Source organism: Miniopterus schreibersii (assembly GCF_964146895.1).
Source record: "Miniopterus schreibersii genome assembly, chromosome: 1".
NCBI classification, from domain to species: domain Eukaryota; kingdom Metazoa; phylum Chordata; class Mammalia; order Chiroptera; family Miniopteridae; genus Miniopterus; species Miniopterus schreibersii.
Genome location: NC_138101.1, coordinates 173,110,397 through 173,128,639, shown reverse-complemented (window position 1 = coordinate 173,128,639; position 18,243 = coordinate 173,110,397). Strand labels below are relative to the sequence as shown.

At 41.3% G+C, this 18,243-nt stretch overlaps 1 protein-coding gene across 2 annotated transcripts in view; it reads right to left on the bottom strand.

The window, feature by feature from the left end:
- SYT16 (synaptotagmin 16) overlaps positions 1-18,243 on the bottom strand; it is a 185,868-nt gene that overhangs the window by 96,013 nt on the left and 71,612 nt on the right. For both annotated transcript variants that reach the window (XM_081131199.1, XM_081131200.1), the window contains exon 2: positions 6,342-6,521. Coding sequence is in view for 1 of the 2 variants with exons in the window: in XM_081131200.1 (XP_080987326.1) it covers positions 6,342-6,521 (180 nt within the window). In the remaining variant the exon portion in view is untranslated. The remainder of the gene's footprint in view (positions 1-6,341; positions 6,522-18,243) is intronic.

Below are 18,243 nucleotides of genomic sequence, written 5' to 3'. Positions count from 1 at the left end.
GCATGAATGTTTCTCTAGAAGACACCAGAGAGATCAGCCGTCCTTAACGATGCCATTCTTTAGTGCACGCAAACAAGTACACAAGCTTTACACTTATGAGCCTTTTCCTTGTCTATAAGTGAGAATGACATGTTCATCTCCACCACATCAAAATCCCTCAAAACTACCCAAAAAGTTGGTGAGATACCTTCACTATCTCCAGCAAAAGGATGTATGTGTGGGTTTCCCTCAGATCACCCTGGGAGCCCTGCTGCAGAGTCAGGTGAGGACTTCAGTCCACCACGCAACAGACATCTCCTGGGGGCTTCTCTTTCATCTACCAAGGGTTACTGAGGTCTACTTAGCATGAAGTTCCACGCCATGGCTCTTTCAGATACGAAATGGCTCAGTTTCTGCCAAAAATTAAGACTTGGAACTATGTATGTATGTTGAGAGAGGGGTGGGGGAGAGAGAGGGAAGAGGAAGAGAGATGCTCTAAGGTCACTGGTAAACCTCTCCACAGTAATTCACGCTTACAGAGAGCTTCTGATTGCTTTTTATTAAAATCCCAGTATCACAAAGGAAGCCCAAATGCCACAAGAAGAATGTTTGCGAGGTAACTCACTGAGCACCCTTATGTAAATAGCTCAGACAGTAGACCTGCTTATATTCTAACTGCAATTGTGTCCAGCTCTGTCGAAAGACTTTTCGTGTCCTCCCGACCTTTAATCTAATGTCCCCATCTCCAGCAATCAGCTAGCTGTGTAACATGTTCATTTGCTGAGTCAAATTCTTGAGCAGGGGACTATAACCCATCATCTAAGTTGCAAAAAAAAATAAAAATAAAAATAGTAAACGATGGAGATTTTAAAGGGACATTATTCCCTCTTGAGCAAGAAAAACAAGAAAATGGAGACAACAGGGTATAACTACCTAATCCATAACTCTAACACAAACTACTGTGCATTCCAAACATTTGTAAATTGTATAACAAGCAATTCAGTGGCACTTACAGTATTAGAAAAAAAAAGGAGGGGAATACTAAACCTTTTTTTATTCCAAAATATTTGGTCCACTTAACATTCATCTGAGTAGTCCAGGCCCAAACCACCTCACAGACCTGCAGATGAAGAAACCTAAGTTCTGGGTACAGGTGAAAGAAAATACAGCGCTAAAGACGACAACCGGAACCCTGCCGTGAAGAGTAGGGGTTGTAGGCTTTTACATTACCCTAGGAACACCTTTTTCTGCCTTTACCTAATGCATCAACCACACTGAACATGAAGTGTAAAGAAACGGATGCTGGTTATTTACAACTGTAAGAGGGACACATGCCTAAATGTCCCCATCTCAAGGAGCCTAAGTAAATACATAAATACATACACACACACACATACATACATACATACATAAATACACACATACATAAAAAAAGTAACCATCCATGTGCGCTGGCCAGTATACTTTATATTGTCACTTTTACATCTGTTTCACATCCTGATTCATACCATTCTGTAAAATTTGTCATTGCTCTTGCATCTTTAAGCGTAAAAGGAAACTAGAATGCAGTCTAAATCATTCAGAAATCACTGAAAGTTATGTAGACGGGGCAGCCAAGCTCTTCTGTTTTACTCAAATTCACTAGGAATTTGTAAAACCCTCAGAATCTTGAATATAAATTAGAGCTGGTTGTAATTTGAATAATCTTATAGAGACTTGTTCTAAATACCTTATTTTTTGTAATCCCTGCGCAGAATTCAAGTGTTGGTAGTGTTACGGGGCGGTGGGAAGGAAAAGCATCATGAAGGAAAAAGCTCACTTGCTGACCACGTAGAGCTGAACTGAGCTGGTCAGGGAGGGAACCACCTGCCTGGTTAGCAGGAACCACCAGATGGAGAATTTGTGGGCAGAAGCAACAGTGGAGTGCACCAGTGTTAACACTCTACCCAAATGCTTCCCTTCCCGACCTGAAAGAAAAAATTAGCAATGAACCACCCCTTCTGTCAGCGGTTCTCCACCCCGGCCACACCTGTAAATCACCTGGATTCTTTTCAAGCCATATAATTTGCAAAACCCAGTGCAAAATGAAAATGGAGGGCCCTGGGTTCAAAAAGCATTAAGAATTTCAGGATGGCCACAGCAGAGCATTAAACCATGCACAGGGACCCTTCCAAGCTTGGGGCCCTGTGCAACTGACTGCATAGCTCGCACAGCCATGAAGCCGACCCTGGCCGCAGGAAGCCTCAGGTAATTTCCCCCCCAGCCTCTGATAGGGGCCCACCTCACCCCAAGTTGCAGCAGCTCTCTGGCTGGTTCACTGACTCCTACTCCTCTGCAGTCTTCTCCCCACAGGGTCATGCAGAAACTTCTAAAACCCGTTTGACATGAGCTCACCTGAGGAAGTGTGCGGGTGTCTTCTAAAGTTCCTGTACCTCCATCCCCACCAATATGTTCTATCCAGTGCCCCTACCCCAGGCCCACGAGGGACACGTGTAGGCAGCCACTGCCCCAAACGGGAAGCACATGGCCCTCTGCTTTCTGCCTCTTCCTCCGGCCATGTTGGATTCTGATTCTCACTACTACTACTTTGACCCCACCCTCCATCTGCCATCCTTCTCAGGGTCCAGGTGACATCTCAAGCCCTTGGAATCTCTTTCTCTCTCATCTTTCCAAGCCATGGGCTGCCCTTTCCGGCAGTGAAAGGGCTTCCTCTTCCCCTCCCTGCCTTTGGGGAGCTGTCCTCATAACACATCCTCTATTCTTTCCACATTGTGCCTCTTAAAATGAAGCCCCAACTTCTAAATTTTGCCTTTGATATATACAGAAAGCTTTTCAAGGAGAAAAAATTCTCCTTCCTCTCTCTCTCTCAAAGCTGGACTTGTTTAAAAACTATTATCTTACCATGGCACTTACATTTTTAATCAGTTTTTTATCTCAAAGTTGAACAACGGCTTCTTTATTCCAAGTGGCATCCACCCTTTCCCCAAAGCAATCACTTCCAATGAACAACACAAGTACCTTACATAAAGAAACAAAATAATGCATGTAATATACTTACCAAGGGCATGACAACACTAGATGCAAAATAAATGATAGCTACCAATTATCCTTACCTAACTATTATCATTACCTGTTTTACTAGGAAAAACAGTTTCCTCCTTTCTCCCCTTACCCAAATCCAAATAGAATAATATGTCTAAATTCTTTGAACTTTGAAAAATATATAACCTAAAGGAAGGTACAGTATTTATCAGGTAAATTATTTTCCTTAGTAGGTTCAAAAATTAAATTGTCACTCTTATCTCTCTGATATCACCACACAAACAAAAAGAATTACTTTATTCCTTAGAATCTCACATATATTACATTATAATAATTAGGTTTCTGATATTCAGCCATTTTTTGATCTATAAAAATTGCAATTTTATATGGTTCAACCTAAGAATAGAATGATCTAGTTGATTTTTTAATGATTTTTAATTGGCCTCTTTCATTTATAGACTGAGACCTAGAGAAGAAATTGCCATGGTAACCCTAAAAATCAAACAGGATTGCACAATAGGAATTGGGAGAAACCTAGGACAGACTCATCAATTTGCAAATGAGGACTTAAGGTCCGGAGAGATGAAGTGAGCTTCCCAAAATATCATGGCCAATTAGTGGCAGAACTAAGCTCTGTCTGCACTGTGCTTCTTGCCACCACATCAGGAAGGCTTCCTTCCTTCTTTACATTTGTCAAAATATGTTAAGAACATCACAACTTCACTGAGAAATCAGTGCTCTGAGGCTGATAATGAAGGCGAATATCAAAAGTTAGAGGCAATCTGGGATAGAAGCATGCTTTTCAAAGACTTTTGATCAATGATAATTAAACTTTTAAAAGGAGAAATGTCAATCAAAATGAAGGTGCTTGCTTCTTAGGCATTATAATTTGGAGATTCTTCTGATTAAACTATTTTTCAAGCCCCCTTTATGGCCCTACTCTGAGTTTTCAGACATGGACTTTTCAGTGTTTCTTGAGCTAATAGCTTCTGGTTTGTGCTTTATTGTTACTGTTTCAACATTACCTTCAACCCTCAACTTATTTGCAAGTATAATTCATAATTGCCTCTCAAATACTATAATATGTCAAACAAGGCAAAAAGGAAATATCTTAAATACCTCGAACCTTAGTTCTTTGTAACCATAATAGTTTGCAAAGGAGAAAACATCACCAACTTTAATCCCCCAATTTAAATACTGTTTACGTGTGATGTCATTCCTTGAAGCCGTTACTGTGACTGGTATTTTGTTAATGCTGCACAGCTCTGGGTAAAGTTCTATTAGGACTTTCACCATAGGCACCACAGTGGTATCTATATGAAAAGGATTCATTTAATCTCTATCAACCCTGAAAGGGCTATATTGATAATCCCAACATGCAGATAAGGAAACTGATGTTTAGGAAGGTTCCATAACTGTCCGAGGTCCCACAACTAGTGACAGCTGCTGTAGGGAAAGTAGAATCGCTATCGATCCTACCTCCATGCCACCTCACGACCAAGCAGAAGTCTATTCATCCTACTAACTTATGTCCCAGATGGGACAGTTGTAGCTAAACCATTTGTAAGTCCCGGATTTCACATGACAAACTCTATTGAAAATATTCCAGTCTATTTTCAGATGAGTCAGAGGTCCCAAGGGGAGTTCAAAACATAAGGCCCCTGCAACAGCAGCAGTGCCAAATCCACTGCCAGATCTGCACTTATACCTCTCCCATTACCGTCTCCTATGGTGACTTTTAACTATATCTACACACTCTTTGATACTCTTTCCTTCAAAAGTGGAGCTTAATTCCTCTTCCCCTGGGTGTAGACTGTACCTGGTGAATGAATAGAATGCGGAAGAAGTGACAACGTATGACTTCCCAGGCCAGCTCAGAAAAGGAACTGTGGCTTCCTCCTTGCTCTCCTTTCTATTGGTCACTCTGGGGGAAGTGGGCTGCCATGTAACCCCTACATTCCAGCAGCTCTGTGGGGGATCCCATGTGGGCAGGATCGGAAGCTTTCTGCTATCCTGGAAGTGAGTCCATCAGCCCCAGTCAAGTCTTCAGATAACTGCAGGAGAAGTTCCAACTGCAGCTTCATGAAAACCCTCAATCTAGAACCACCCAACTAAGGTGACCCCAGATACCCAAACTTCAGAAACTGTAAGCTAATGAACATTTGCTTTAAGCTTTCAAGTTTGGAAGTAATTTGTTATGAAACAATAGATAATGAATACACATTTATGCTTAAATTACGTCTTTTCTTATAACAAAGTAAAAAGCTGAACTACCCATGGCTACAAAAGCAGCTAATATCCACAGGCCAAATATTCTCCTTAGTCCAGATTCACTTAGAACACACCCAGGAGGTGAGATGACTAGAGGGTGTTCTCCTCAAGCCTTTGCCCCTATCAAAAATATAATGTAAGACACACACACACATATACATGGTGTCTCAAAAATATGTTTACACATTTTTAATTACTGATTCCAATGAGTTAAATCTGAAAAGAAAGAAACATCAATTAAGCTATCAGCTGTAAAGTGTGTACACATTTTTGGGGGGACACCCTGTATATATAATGCAAGATTGCTTCTCCACCAGTTACATCATGCCCCATGCCCTAGGAGAAGCAGACTGATTTAAAAAGAGAGAGAAAGAGAGCAAAATTGTTCCCTGTAAGATCACAGCACTATCTCTGAATGTCCAGCCTATGTGTGACTATAGCCATCACTCTGTGATAACACCCTGCATCACAAAGTTCTATAGCAACTGAAAATAGAACATGTCCTTTAAGGGCAGGAAGCCAATTATTTCTTTAACTATGTTATTTTCCTCCATCAAACTGAAGGCAGCTAGTAAATGATGTAGTAGATTCAGGGAACTTAACCAGTAAAAACCTCCCTTTGAAAAGTGGCTGTTGCCATCTGAAGTGAGGACTGGTCCCGAGCACCGACAATCTCAGAAACAGCGAACTGGAGTGAAATGTCAACCCTGTGCCGACATAATGAGACCAACACACATCAAGGCTCTTGTCAATCAGAAAACATGTTTTTCTTCCAGTTTCAGAGGGAAGCTCCGCACAGACATCTAAGAAGCTAAGGCGGCGGGAAGCGGTGGTCAGCGTTTTCCCAGCTGCTCTCCAAAGTGAAAGGAGAGCACTGCCCTCCCGAAGCTAAGGCCCCCTTCAGAGCCATTCATCACGTCCCCACCGCGTGGCCGGACCGCTCACGCGTGATTTCTTAACGGGGCCCATCCTGGAAACAGCGACACTCCTCCCCCGGCCCAAACCACAGCCGGGGCCACGCTCGGGAGAATGTGAAGCGTGATGCTTACCCAGCCCTTCGCGGATCCCAGTCTGGTCTTTCGAGTGCTTTCTTTTCCCCTGTTGCTCCAAGAATGGCAGGCCGCCTATCTTCTCGAAACACAGCTTCTTGTTGATGAAGAGGAACAGGACCGCCAGGAGAATGACAAAGACCCCGGCTGCAGACAAGAAGCCAATGGCTTCAGGAGGGACTGGAAGGGAACACAAAGGAAAAAATATCATCACAATGAAAGTGACCCAACTTTTAGTTCTAACACATGGTCAGGTTTCCTCGGAATCTTTATGTTGATCCATGAGAATGGCAAACGCCCCACAAGTCCTGACTTGCCGACGCCTCCAGGCCTGTGTACCGGGGAAGGACCCCCACCGGGCCCGTTCCGAGGGGCTGCTGCCTCACGGCACAGGCCTCCATCCTTCGCACACGTGCGTTCTTCTACTTGGAATACAACTCTTCCCACGCCTGTCCTCAGCCTAATAGTCAACTGCGAGAAGCCCAACTCGAAGAGAGAAATCCATCAAATGTATTGAGCTGGGAATGGTTGGCCAGTGTCATTAACGCAAGTCTCTTAATAACACAGCTGCCTAACGCTTTAAAATAATCACTTGGGACAAACTTTCAGACATATACATCCATCAATATTAGTGATTGGAACAAAAGTCATTTCCTGGGTACATGTTTGCAAATCCACCTATGCAATATGACGATGGTGGTTATCAATGGTGACAAGAAAACTCCTAATCCATGCCATCCATGTAAGAAATGAGAATTATATTTTGACTGCTAATATTTTAGAATTTTGGAAGATGGGATTGCATCTATCTCCTTCTCCTCGTAAAAAAAATCCTAAACTTTAAATAACCCTGATTAAGTGTTATCAGTATGCCTCAGAGTCCCAGCCACTGTGTTCAGCTGTGAGGTGTAGAGAACAGGGAGACCAGAGCTAGTTTGGGGTTGAGGAAAGGTTCCTTTAAGGAAATGATATTTGAGCCTAGACAACATTCAGTAAAGGAATCCAGACATCCCCCTGGCCAGTGTGGCTCAGTTGGTTGGAGGGTCTTCCCATACACCGAAAGGTGATGGGTTCGATTCCCAGTCAGGGCACATACCCAGGTTCCAGGTTCAATCCCTGGTCGCAGCATGTGCAGGAGGCAGCCAATGGACATTTCTCATTTCTTTCTCACATGGATGTTTTCTCTCTCCCTCCGCCCCCCTCTCTGTAAAATTCAATTTTTTAAAAAAAGAAATCCAGACATCAACTAGTATAGAGAAAGTGATTACAGAGCAGGTGTCAATAAGTTACTCAAGGGAGTTGGGGATAGGTAAAAGCTTATGAAAATGAATCTCCTAAGAGCGGCTTTAATACTTGGGCCGATTTAACACGTGCATTAACAATATGCAGGAGAAATACTCACCTTACCCTACCGTCCAGATAAACAGAAAAAGCATGAATCCAAACAGTCCTAACTCCATGAAAAGATAAAGAAAATGAATAGTACTGCCTCCCTAAGTCTGTCTAGTGACAAGCCAATAAAAGAACAAGCAAAACAAAAAACAGCAGATAATAGCTTTGTCGTCTGCAAAATGATAACAGTGCCTGCTATCAAAGCCAGCGTATACCATGAATAAAAAATATGCACATAACAATGATTCCCTCGCCCTTCCGAGGCAGCAGCCAGAGGTGCTCTCTGGCATGGGTTCAGCAGTGACACTGCCTGGAAGAAATCTGTATTCTACCACTCAGTATCTGTGTGGCCTCGGCAAATTATTTAACTTCTCTGTGCTACAGGTTTCTAAGCAATTAAAGGAGATAATAAATATAGCTACATCAAGATTAAAGTGAAAGACAAATATCACATGATCTCATTTATACGTGGAATCTAAAGAACTTAATAAACTGATGAACAGAATAGATTCAATGACATGGAAGCATAAATGAGACTGATGAATGTCAGAGGGATGGAGGAGGGTGGGTGGGTGGAGGGGAGAGAGTAACCAAAGAATTTATATGCATATATGCACAACCCAAGGACACGGACAATGGTGGGGAGAGGGACTGGGGAGGGGGAAGGAACGGGGTGGATCGCGTCATTGGGGAGAAAAAGGGACATCTGTAATATTTTAAACAAAAATAAAATTTTAAAAATAAAATAAATAAATAAATAAAAAGATTAAATGAGGTAACACAGGGAAAATAGTCTGTGTGGCACCTGACACATAGAGAGTGCTCAAGCAGGAGTAAGCACCTTCCTCAACTATCACCATCATCATCTTTACAGAGCTGTTAAACTGTCTAGGAGCAGTCACATGTGGGATGGAAGCACTGTGCTTTGGACCCATCTCCCTCCCTTTCACCAAAACAATTATCTCTGCTTTTTTGCCCCTCACTTCTGTATTTTCAACTACTTTCCCTTGTAGAGACACCTTCTTCCTCATCTTCATTAAAAATGTACCAAGTATCTCCCTTCTTTTAAAAGCCCCTCCTTACCACCATGTGCTCCTCAGCCATAGCCCTCTCTCCTTTCCCCTTCGCAGCCAACCACCTTCAGAGTATTCCCTGCGCTCATCTCTACTTTCTTACCTTCAAAGCCACGAGCATCCTTCGCCCAGACTCCCACTGGTCTCCATGTGCCCAGCCTGACCCAGTGATATCCCTTCTCCATACAGTCGCCAGAGTGGTCCTTCTGAACTCTAAGTCTGATTTGTTCAACTGCCCTCCTAAAACCCTCTGGAGTTGTGGTCCCCCAAAAGATAGTTCCACCCTGAATCTCAGAATGTGACAGTATTTGAAATAAAGTTCTTTGCATATGCAATCAGGGTAAGATCTTAAGAAGACATCATCCTGTACTAGAGTGAGGCCTAAATTCAATGATAAGAGTCACTATAAGAGACTGGGGGAAAAAAAAGAAGACACTGAAGAAAGTCATGTGAATACAGGACAGAGACTGGAGTTATGAAGCCGGCAGCTGAGGAATGCCAAGGGTTGCCAGCAGCTCCCAGAATCTAGGAGCTGAAACAGATTCTCCTTCAGAGATTCCAGAGGAACCAACCCTGCTGACACCTGGATTTTTTACTTCCAGCCTCCAAAACTGTGAGAGAATAAATTTCTGTTGTTTTAAGCCATCAAGGTGGTGGTAATTTGTCCTGGTAGCCTTAGGGAACAAATACACTCTCCGATGGCTTTCTATTACCCAAAGGACAAAATGTGAATTCCTTTACCTGGTTTACAAAGTCTCTCATGACCTAGCTACTGACTCCAGCCTTTCTCACTCATCACTCACCAACATCAAACTCTATTGTCAGTGTATTCATCTATTTCTGGTTCCCCAAACATAGCTCACCCCCAGGTCTTTAAAAAGGCTAGTTCAACTCTGTGGGACAAATGCTCGCCTCTCTTCTGGCGAACTCTGACACTCTGTTTCCTCTGAACGCCTGTCTCGTTCCTCTTGACCAGGCTGGATGCTTATACTGTATGTTCCCACCCACTGGGCCCTTGACAGCTTTTTCAACAGTTTCCAAGTAAGTTTTAAAGTTCATAAGAACAGGGCCTATGCCTCAGCCACTTATTGTACTCTCAGCAGCTAGCACAGGGTAGGCAGGCACTCATGACATATTTGCTACCTGAGTGAATGTGGAACTTTTTTATGTTAGAACACGTTGAAAAATGTACCTATCAATGAAAACTCCTGGAAAGAAAAGATAAATCTCAAGTGGGTCAGTAACATGCACCACACAGGATTTGATTTACATAAAATCTGATCTTAGAAAAAAGAGAGTTCATATCATTCATAAGCAGAAACATGTGCACCTAATAATTCCATTCATTCATGAAACTAAACTTTGATGTTTGAATAAAGTCTATTTTTTCAATGTGATGAGGCTCATCACATAAAATCTGCAAAATATAGAAAAAGATGAAGACAACCACTGTTAAGGCTTTGTGCTCTTCTAGTCACTTTGACTTTTCAAGTTGGTAGAGAAAACTAGGAATAAGTACAAATGTAGCTGAAGCAGAGAGAAAGCTGAGTTTGGCAGAGTTCACGTTCCTCCCAGAATCTGTCAATTCCAACTTCATCCTTTTGTATGTGTTCGGGGGCACTTAGTGGGAGGTTTGAAAGGGTGCGTAAGGGCCTGAGAGCCAACTGCTTTGTTAAATGTAGGTTAGCTTGTTGTGCTTTCTACATGAGTAGAGCACCACAGAAATGGCTAAGAAGTTGGCAGTGACCCCAGACTTGTAAGAATTGCTTAGCCAGGGTTGTACACAAACTGTCCTCTTTAAAAGTGATTTAAAATTCCAGACATAACCCAGCAGTTCCACTTCTAGGTATATTCCCAAGAGAACTGAAAATACGTTTACACAAAAACGTGCGCATGAATTTTCATAAGAGAATTATTCATAATAGCCAAAAAGTGGAAATAGCCCAAATGTCCATCAACTGAAAAACTGGGTAAACAACATGCGTTATATCCAAACAATGGAATATTATTCTGCAATAAAAAATGAAGTACTGATACATGCTGCAACATGGATGAACCTTGAAAACACTGTGCTAAGTGAAAGAAGCCAGACACAAAAGCCCGTATGTTGTATGATTCCAGTTATAGGAAATGTCCAGAATAGGCAAATTCATGGAGACAGAAAGTATATTTTGTTGTTCCCAGGAGCTGGGGGGAGGGAGATATGAGGAGTGACTACAAATGGGTATCTGTTTTCTTTCTGAGGTAATGAAATTATTCTGGAATTGGATAGTGGTGATGATTGTAAAACTTTGCAAGTATACTAAAACCAGTGAATTGTACACTTTGAGAGGGTGTGAATTTTATGGAATATGAATTTTATCTCAAAAAAGTTTAAATAGAAATATATCACTTTTATGAGAAAATGTATAATCATTTTCTTAGATTTGGTTTGAAAGTGATTTTCTTCATGTTAAAATACTCTGTGATTTTATTATTCAATACTTAGAGTTAAAAATAAAGTTTAAATATAATAGGTCATGAGTACTGTAGTCAGCACAGCTCTACCCTCAGTGTGTAGCACTGAACACAGCAAGCCAATGGCTCTATCAGAATGAGCCAAAGAGGGTTGGATGCTGTATCTGAGTCCAAACAAAATTAGAAACTTTGGCAGAGAAGTTTAAAGTCATTTTGCATCCCATCTATACAAATGCTGGAGTGGAGAACAAGCATCACGTGTATCATCTGCAATCGATGACAAGGGCACATATGTCAAGAAACGTCAGTGCCATCTGCAGAGTAACTCATCTAATTAGTCCAGTAATTACTAAATTGGAAATCAGATGGCTGTGAAGTTCGGTCACACAGTTCATATTGAAAACTTCCTCAAAGTGAAACGTATCTCTCGCGTGCCACTGGATAGCCCATCTGTTGATTCTCAAGCAATGGCTCTAGGTCTAGGAGAAGACAGGGCATACAACAAAATACACAGAGAGGCCTCTGCATGCCATGCAGTCACTAGATGTCTGTAGATTTCATTCTATGGTTGGTAAAGAGGTTAAAATTAAAAGGACAACCTATTGCAGCCATCTGACTCAGAAGAACTAGAAATAAGATGAGAGGAAGGTGAGGATTTAGTTAACAAAACAATAACGGGGGAATCAGAATTAAATGACAATAGAAAGAATTAAAGAGTAAAGTTGTACTTTCTCAGGAATAAACTTTCTTGGCACTGCTCTGAGGAATGTGAGGTATCTCATTTGAAAATAAGAGGAAAGCTTAGGGTAGGCACTACCTTGAGGTAAATCTAGAACTCATTTATACACCCTTACCATCTTTGAGTATCCATCAACCTGAAAGTCCTGTTTTCAGTGATATATTTCAATTTCATAATCCCTTTAAAAAGCAGCTTGACTTTAGAATTGTTTCTGAGGTTCTCAAGCACAGTCATGCAGCACAGAAGTTCCTGACTCAGAGTTAAGCTTGTTCCTCTTAGAATTCCAGGACTGATCTAATGCACAGCATAGTGACTATAGACAACAGTGCTGTATTATAAACTTCAAAGCTGCTAAGAGATTAGATCTTAAGTGTTCCCACCACAAATAAAAGAAATTATAATTATGTAACACGACAGATGCCTTAGCTAATGATCGTGTGGTGATCACAATGCAATACATAAGTGTATCAAATCAACGTGTTATATACTTGAAACTCATGCAGTGTTATATGTCAATTATATCTCAATAAAAATAGATTTAAAAAAGAATTCAGGATTGCCTGGGTATGTCTATACCTTCCTCCAGGGAGTCATCCATCTGAGGACCCAAGGAGCTTCCCAGGAAGGCAGAAGTGGCCTGAGTACAGCACAGGTGTCTACCACTCAGGTTGACTCAAGCCCACACTCCTTTGGTTGCAGGGCAAGGAGGTGACAATAAAAGCTATAGCATTAAATATGAGCAGCTTTTGCAAGACAAGGAGATGTTTTCAAAAGCAATTTTGGTGCAATAAGAGTTGAGGCCCTTTACCTATACTTTATGTCCAAACTTTCTTTGAAACCACCAAAAAGAACAGAAGGTAAGAAACAAGAAACTTTTAAGAGTTGAATATCCATGTGCCAACTCCATATACAGCTACTTTGGTGCACAAATTCAAAATACATGTACAAACAACTAGACTCATTTATACCATTAGCTGTGCTTTTACAACCAACTACAAAATTAAATGTCACTTAAAAAATTAGTACAGAAGAAGTTAAACTGAGGGCTTTAATTTTCATTGTTTCCCACAGTGATGCTTCTGGAACTAAAACCTAAAAGAACAAAGCCTTTGATATGTAGCAGCCTATTATCTTGCCAATGTCCTAAATTTAGGTTGAGTCAGGAATTATATAATAACCTCAACAACCTTTGTAGATAGTCAATCGTTTTTCTAAAAATTTGTAGAACTATAAAATATAAAATATATGTATTTAATGTAAGAAAAAAAAGGTAGTTCCATTTAAATGTTCTTCCTATTAACAGCTAACAAGGATATGGCAACTACATATTCAAATAAATTCTTTGGAAGGAAAAAACAGACCTTTCAAAAAATAGGAAAAAATTGGCTTAATGAAACCTAAGTGAGATTTTAACATGTTCCAAAATAAAATATAGCAACATATGGAGTCACTAGCAACCAATCATTTCTCAAAACACTTGAGAACACAGCCTTTGGGGGTATACATGGGGTGCTATCTTTAATGTAGTAATATATGTGTGTTGAAATGTGTCCATCTTCAGAGAAGTAACTTAACCTGTCTGCTTTAGATGTTTAAAATATAAATTCTCCCTTAGCATTAACACACACACACGTGCACGCACACATGCACGCTTCTAGAAGCCAAGAATTATTAGCAAGCTTGTTCTTCTTTCTCTTCATACTCAAATAGTTAGCTCAGAAGCAGAAACTAGTGATGAAAATGGCTGAAATGCACCAGTAGGTCCAAAGAGGGAATCTTTGAGGTTTTTTTCCCTTGTCTTGAGTTTCTCTGGATACTTTACTGATTATCCACTGTCCCCAACTTCTCCATTTCCCTACATTTTCCCAGGTGGGGAAGAGGCTAGAAAGAAAGCAAAAGGAATTAGACGATGTTGATGATTTATAAGCCTACAGTGAACATTTCTGGATTGGTAAATTTTTTTAATATCTTTTTATTCATTTCAGAGAGAGGGAGAGGGAGAGAGAGAGAAACATCAATGATGTGAGTCATTGATCAGCTGCCTCCTGCATGCTCCCTGCTGGGGATCAAGCCCACAACCCAGGCATGTGCCCTTATGGGGAATCCAACCGTGACCTCCTGGTTTGTGGGTCAACACTCAACCACTAACCCACGCTGGCCAGACTGGACTGGTAAATTTTTAATGGCATGCTAAGTTGCTGAATTTAATTGAGTAATATATAGGCTTTGTACAATTTATGTCATTTGCCAAATAATGTAATATATTATTATATATAATTATACGATAAAATTAGGAGCATATACCCAATAAAAGCATGTCGTGTTCAAACATCCGAGAATAAACTTATGGTTTTGGTGGAATGGTTGCTGAATCAATGTGGCAATTTAGCTTTCAAGTAAAAAGAATGTTTTTATAAATGAGAGAAATTGAGAGACAAGTCTACTTCAGACAGACAGGAAATATCTTAGAAGAAAGATATCCAATTTTCTTCAACTCCCCAAAACACAGGCATGTGGAGAGCATTTGGAGAGAAGTATGATTTTGGTTTGTTTATAACTTCTTTACTTTTCAACTCACGGACTCCTGCCCACACAGTGAGAGTGAAACTTTAGCAGAATTGTTTTTGCCAATCCAATACCCTCAAAAAAAAACCCACAAAAAGAAAACCCACAACATTTTTCTTGCAGTCTAAAAATATTTTAATGATTATTATAAAGTATCTTCAAGTTTTAACCATGGACCCCAAAAGGTAGTATGTAGAGATTTGTGCTCAAGGACTGAGCAGCATACGGAACGTCTGGAAACAGAAACAAGATTCGAAGGCATTTACATCCCTGATTTCTCAGATGATAAAAATACTTGCTGTATTCAGAAAGTTATCCATCCACAGACATACAGGCTCACCCTGTTACTAAGAATTCGTTGAGAGCACTCAAAATCCACTGCCATTTCAGCTGAGAGAAAAAATGTATAGCCCTAACAGTGAGATCGATTCTCCAGCCCTAGCATCCCTTTCTGAAGTTCAGACCATGTGACACAATTTCAATAACAAATAAACAAGATTATCATTGTATTCAAATAAAACAGGCATCTTTCCCCTATTCTAGTTCCTTAGTAGAAGCTAAGAAGCTTCTCTGCAGTCAATTTCTGAATAAAACCTCCTTCCAACACAGATGAGATTCTATTTGGTTCTCAGATTCCTCTACTAGAACTACTTACTGGTTCTTTTTAATTACCAAAAAAAAAAAAAAAACCACCATAAATTGTCTGTTTTACTGTCTGTGCTAATTTCACTTCATTATATTCTTGGAGGAAGCTATTATTTTCCCACTGGTTCCCATGGCATTCTTCATTATCAGCTGCTAATTGTCTAGCGTTCACAGAGGACTGTGAACCAAGTAGGCTGCTGCGTGGGCTGAAGTTCTTGGGGAAGCTGAACGGCGCTGGGATTCTGCATTGTTATTATTGTGACACATTAGAAAGTTTCCACCCACTTACGCGTCCACATCACTCTGCTGCACAGCAGCCAGACCCAGAGGGGCTGTGCACCGAAGCATGGGAGGCCATCTGCACCAGGCATTCCACTTGGTGATTATCACACCCATCAAGGGAAGATTACATGGGGCCAAGCTGTGGCAGCGTGGAAGCCAGAGGTCTGGCTCCATATGGCCGGCATTGATCTTAAAACGCAACGATGACAGGTCCATCTGAAAGGGCTTCTTTATTCCCAACCTTGGGCATAAGTACCTGACTCAGCCCAGTGACTCCCTCAAGCTTCTCCTCACTGACCCTTCCAGGACCAAAGCCAAGTCGGGAATTTAAACATTTTTTGAAAGACACAAAGAGGTTAGACACTTTTAAGTAGATTTTGAGATGTACTGCTCCTTGAAGTTATTCCCCAGTGGAGACTTAGATATCTGGAGCTAATTACATTTGACCTTATAAATTCAGAATGTGCCAAACAAAAGCTATTCGAAGAGCCAAAACAACATGCAACATTTCACACATTCAGGTCAGGAGGGAGTTGTGAAAGTCTCTTAATTAGCAAAGCAAACAAGAATTATAAAAGTGGGGCTTTGAGGCACAGAAGGTGGTGCTTTCATTCCTCATGCTTTGCAGGCACCACGTTGCAAAGTCTTACGAAACAAAGCTCTGATTTCACAGCATGCGACGTGCTGATCACTTTTATCAGAAAAGTATGCCTCTCCAGAGACCCGTGCCTCCTCTGGGCACACCCTCCCAGGGTACAGGGCTACCCTCACCTGATCAGAGTCACAGGGAGCTAAATTTTTTTCATAGATTAACCGGGATCACTCCAGTGCCCTAAAACATGAAAGAGGTAGAGTGACGTTAGAGATAGAGAGAGGTAAGCCTCAAGCTGAGCCTCACTTGCTGCATCCTGGTGAGGCCACCACAGTCCAACTACTATTCCAGGGCTTTCAAAGAACAAGAAGATGATATTTAAAGTTTACCTCAAGATGCTCAGCCTCTTGAGGACTAGCTCACTCTAATGAAACCAGCCAGAGGCGGAGAGCAGAGAGGCAGAGGAAATACAAAAGAGCATCTGGCTGAGTTAGGAGGTTCAGCTACAGCACTGTACTACCTAATTCTATAAACTAAGGGGATGTGAGGTCCTGAGGACAGGTCTGTGTCTTGACTGCATGGCATCTATGTGATTATTATTGTTGTATTCCAACAATAACGTATGTGATAAATCAGGACACCAACTTTTATATTTATAATGATTATTTCTGGACCAGGAACTAGAACCAACCTTGTATCTATAGAACTGCAGTCAACCTTGTATCTTGGGGTGGCTACACTTAAGAGAGAATTATGGGTCAAAGGGTTGCCTGGGGAGCAATGAGTAAGAGCAAGAGTAGTTGGATCTTCTTGAGGCCTATTACCACCCATCTGCAGGGTAGATTACTCCATTATTTCTCCCAAGGACTCTCTTGCTCAGATCCCAGAATGGCCACTTAAAATGAGGCCACCTCAACCTCTGGACAGAGCTAGAACCCACATCAGCCATCCTTTTTCTTCAACTTTTCTTTCTACATACCTAAGTCATTGCCAGAATCTTCTGGTATAGGGTTATCTTCTTGTCACTTCAACCACTCTCTCAAAGCTCCACTTCTCTGCTACCTCTCAGAGATTTTATGTTTGGGCCCCATTCCCATTTTAACAATCATTCCTTCAGATATTTTATGTCTTCTCGTGGCTTCAGCCATCAGTGAGGGCTGCCAAGTATGTGTCCATAAGTCAAGACTCTAATCTGACACATATATCTCTACTAGGATGTCCTTCAGGCATTCCCTCAATTACCAAGCCTAGGAGTTAATGCATCTTCTCTTCAAAAGGCCTCTGAAACCTCCCAAATCTCCACCGCTCCATCCTCAGTGCAGTGCTTTGGTCAGGCCCTTGCAGGCTGGGCCACCATGAAAGCCCCCAAGGGGATGTTGTCTTCCATCTCCTTCCCTTTTACTTTTTTTTATTTTAGATTTTTTAAAAACCTAGGTCAATTTTTCAACTATTTAATTTCTTAGAAATATAATTTGGGTCTTTGGTAGAGAAGACTTAGCTGACTAAGCTACTTTAATACACTTACAGAATGAGGTGCAGATAAAGATCATTTCAGGCAAATGGTTGAACATTAATTATCACACACACACCTGTGCTGGATAGTGCCAGAGCGCCCACAACTCCAATCCATTCTACTAACCCCTAGGAGAGTTAGCCATATATATCACAGACCCACAGACATGTATAAAAGATAGTAGGACTCTGCACTGCCAAAGGATTAAAGCTCAAACTATTACCGTAAGATCTGAGACCCTTTCCAAACCAGCCCAAACTACCTTTCCAGTCTGGCTGCCAAGCACACCTCCCAGGTACACTGTGCTTAGCTAACCCAGATACTCACTGTTCTCTAAACATGCCAAGTACTTTCAAACCTCTATGCATTTCTTCATAGAAATCCCTCTCCCTTGAATGACCTTTTCTATTGGGCAAAGTCCTGTTCATCATGTAAAAACCCACAAGGAATTCAACTCCTCCGCAAAGCCTATCCCTGTCCCACCAGGCAGAATATATGGTTGTGCCCTTTGCTTGTATCTTTCCACTTAACTCATGACGTTGCATTGTTGTTAGTTTAATCCAGATGTGATCCCAGCTAGACTGCAAACTTACTGAAACCAGAGAGGGCGTCTTCTTACTCATCTCTATATTCCTGATGTTCAT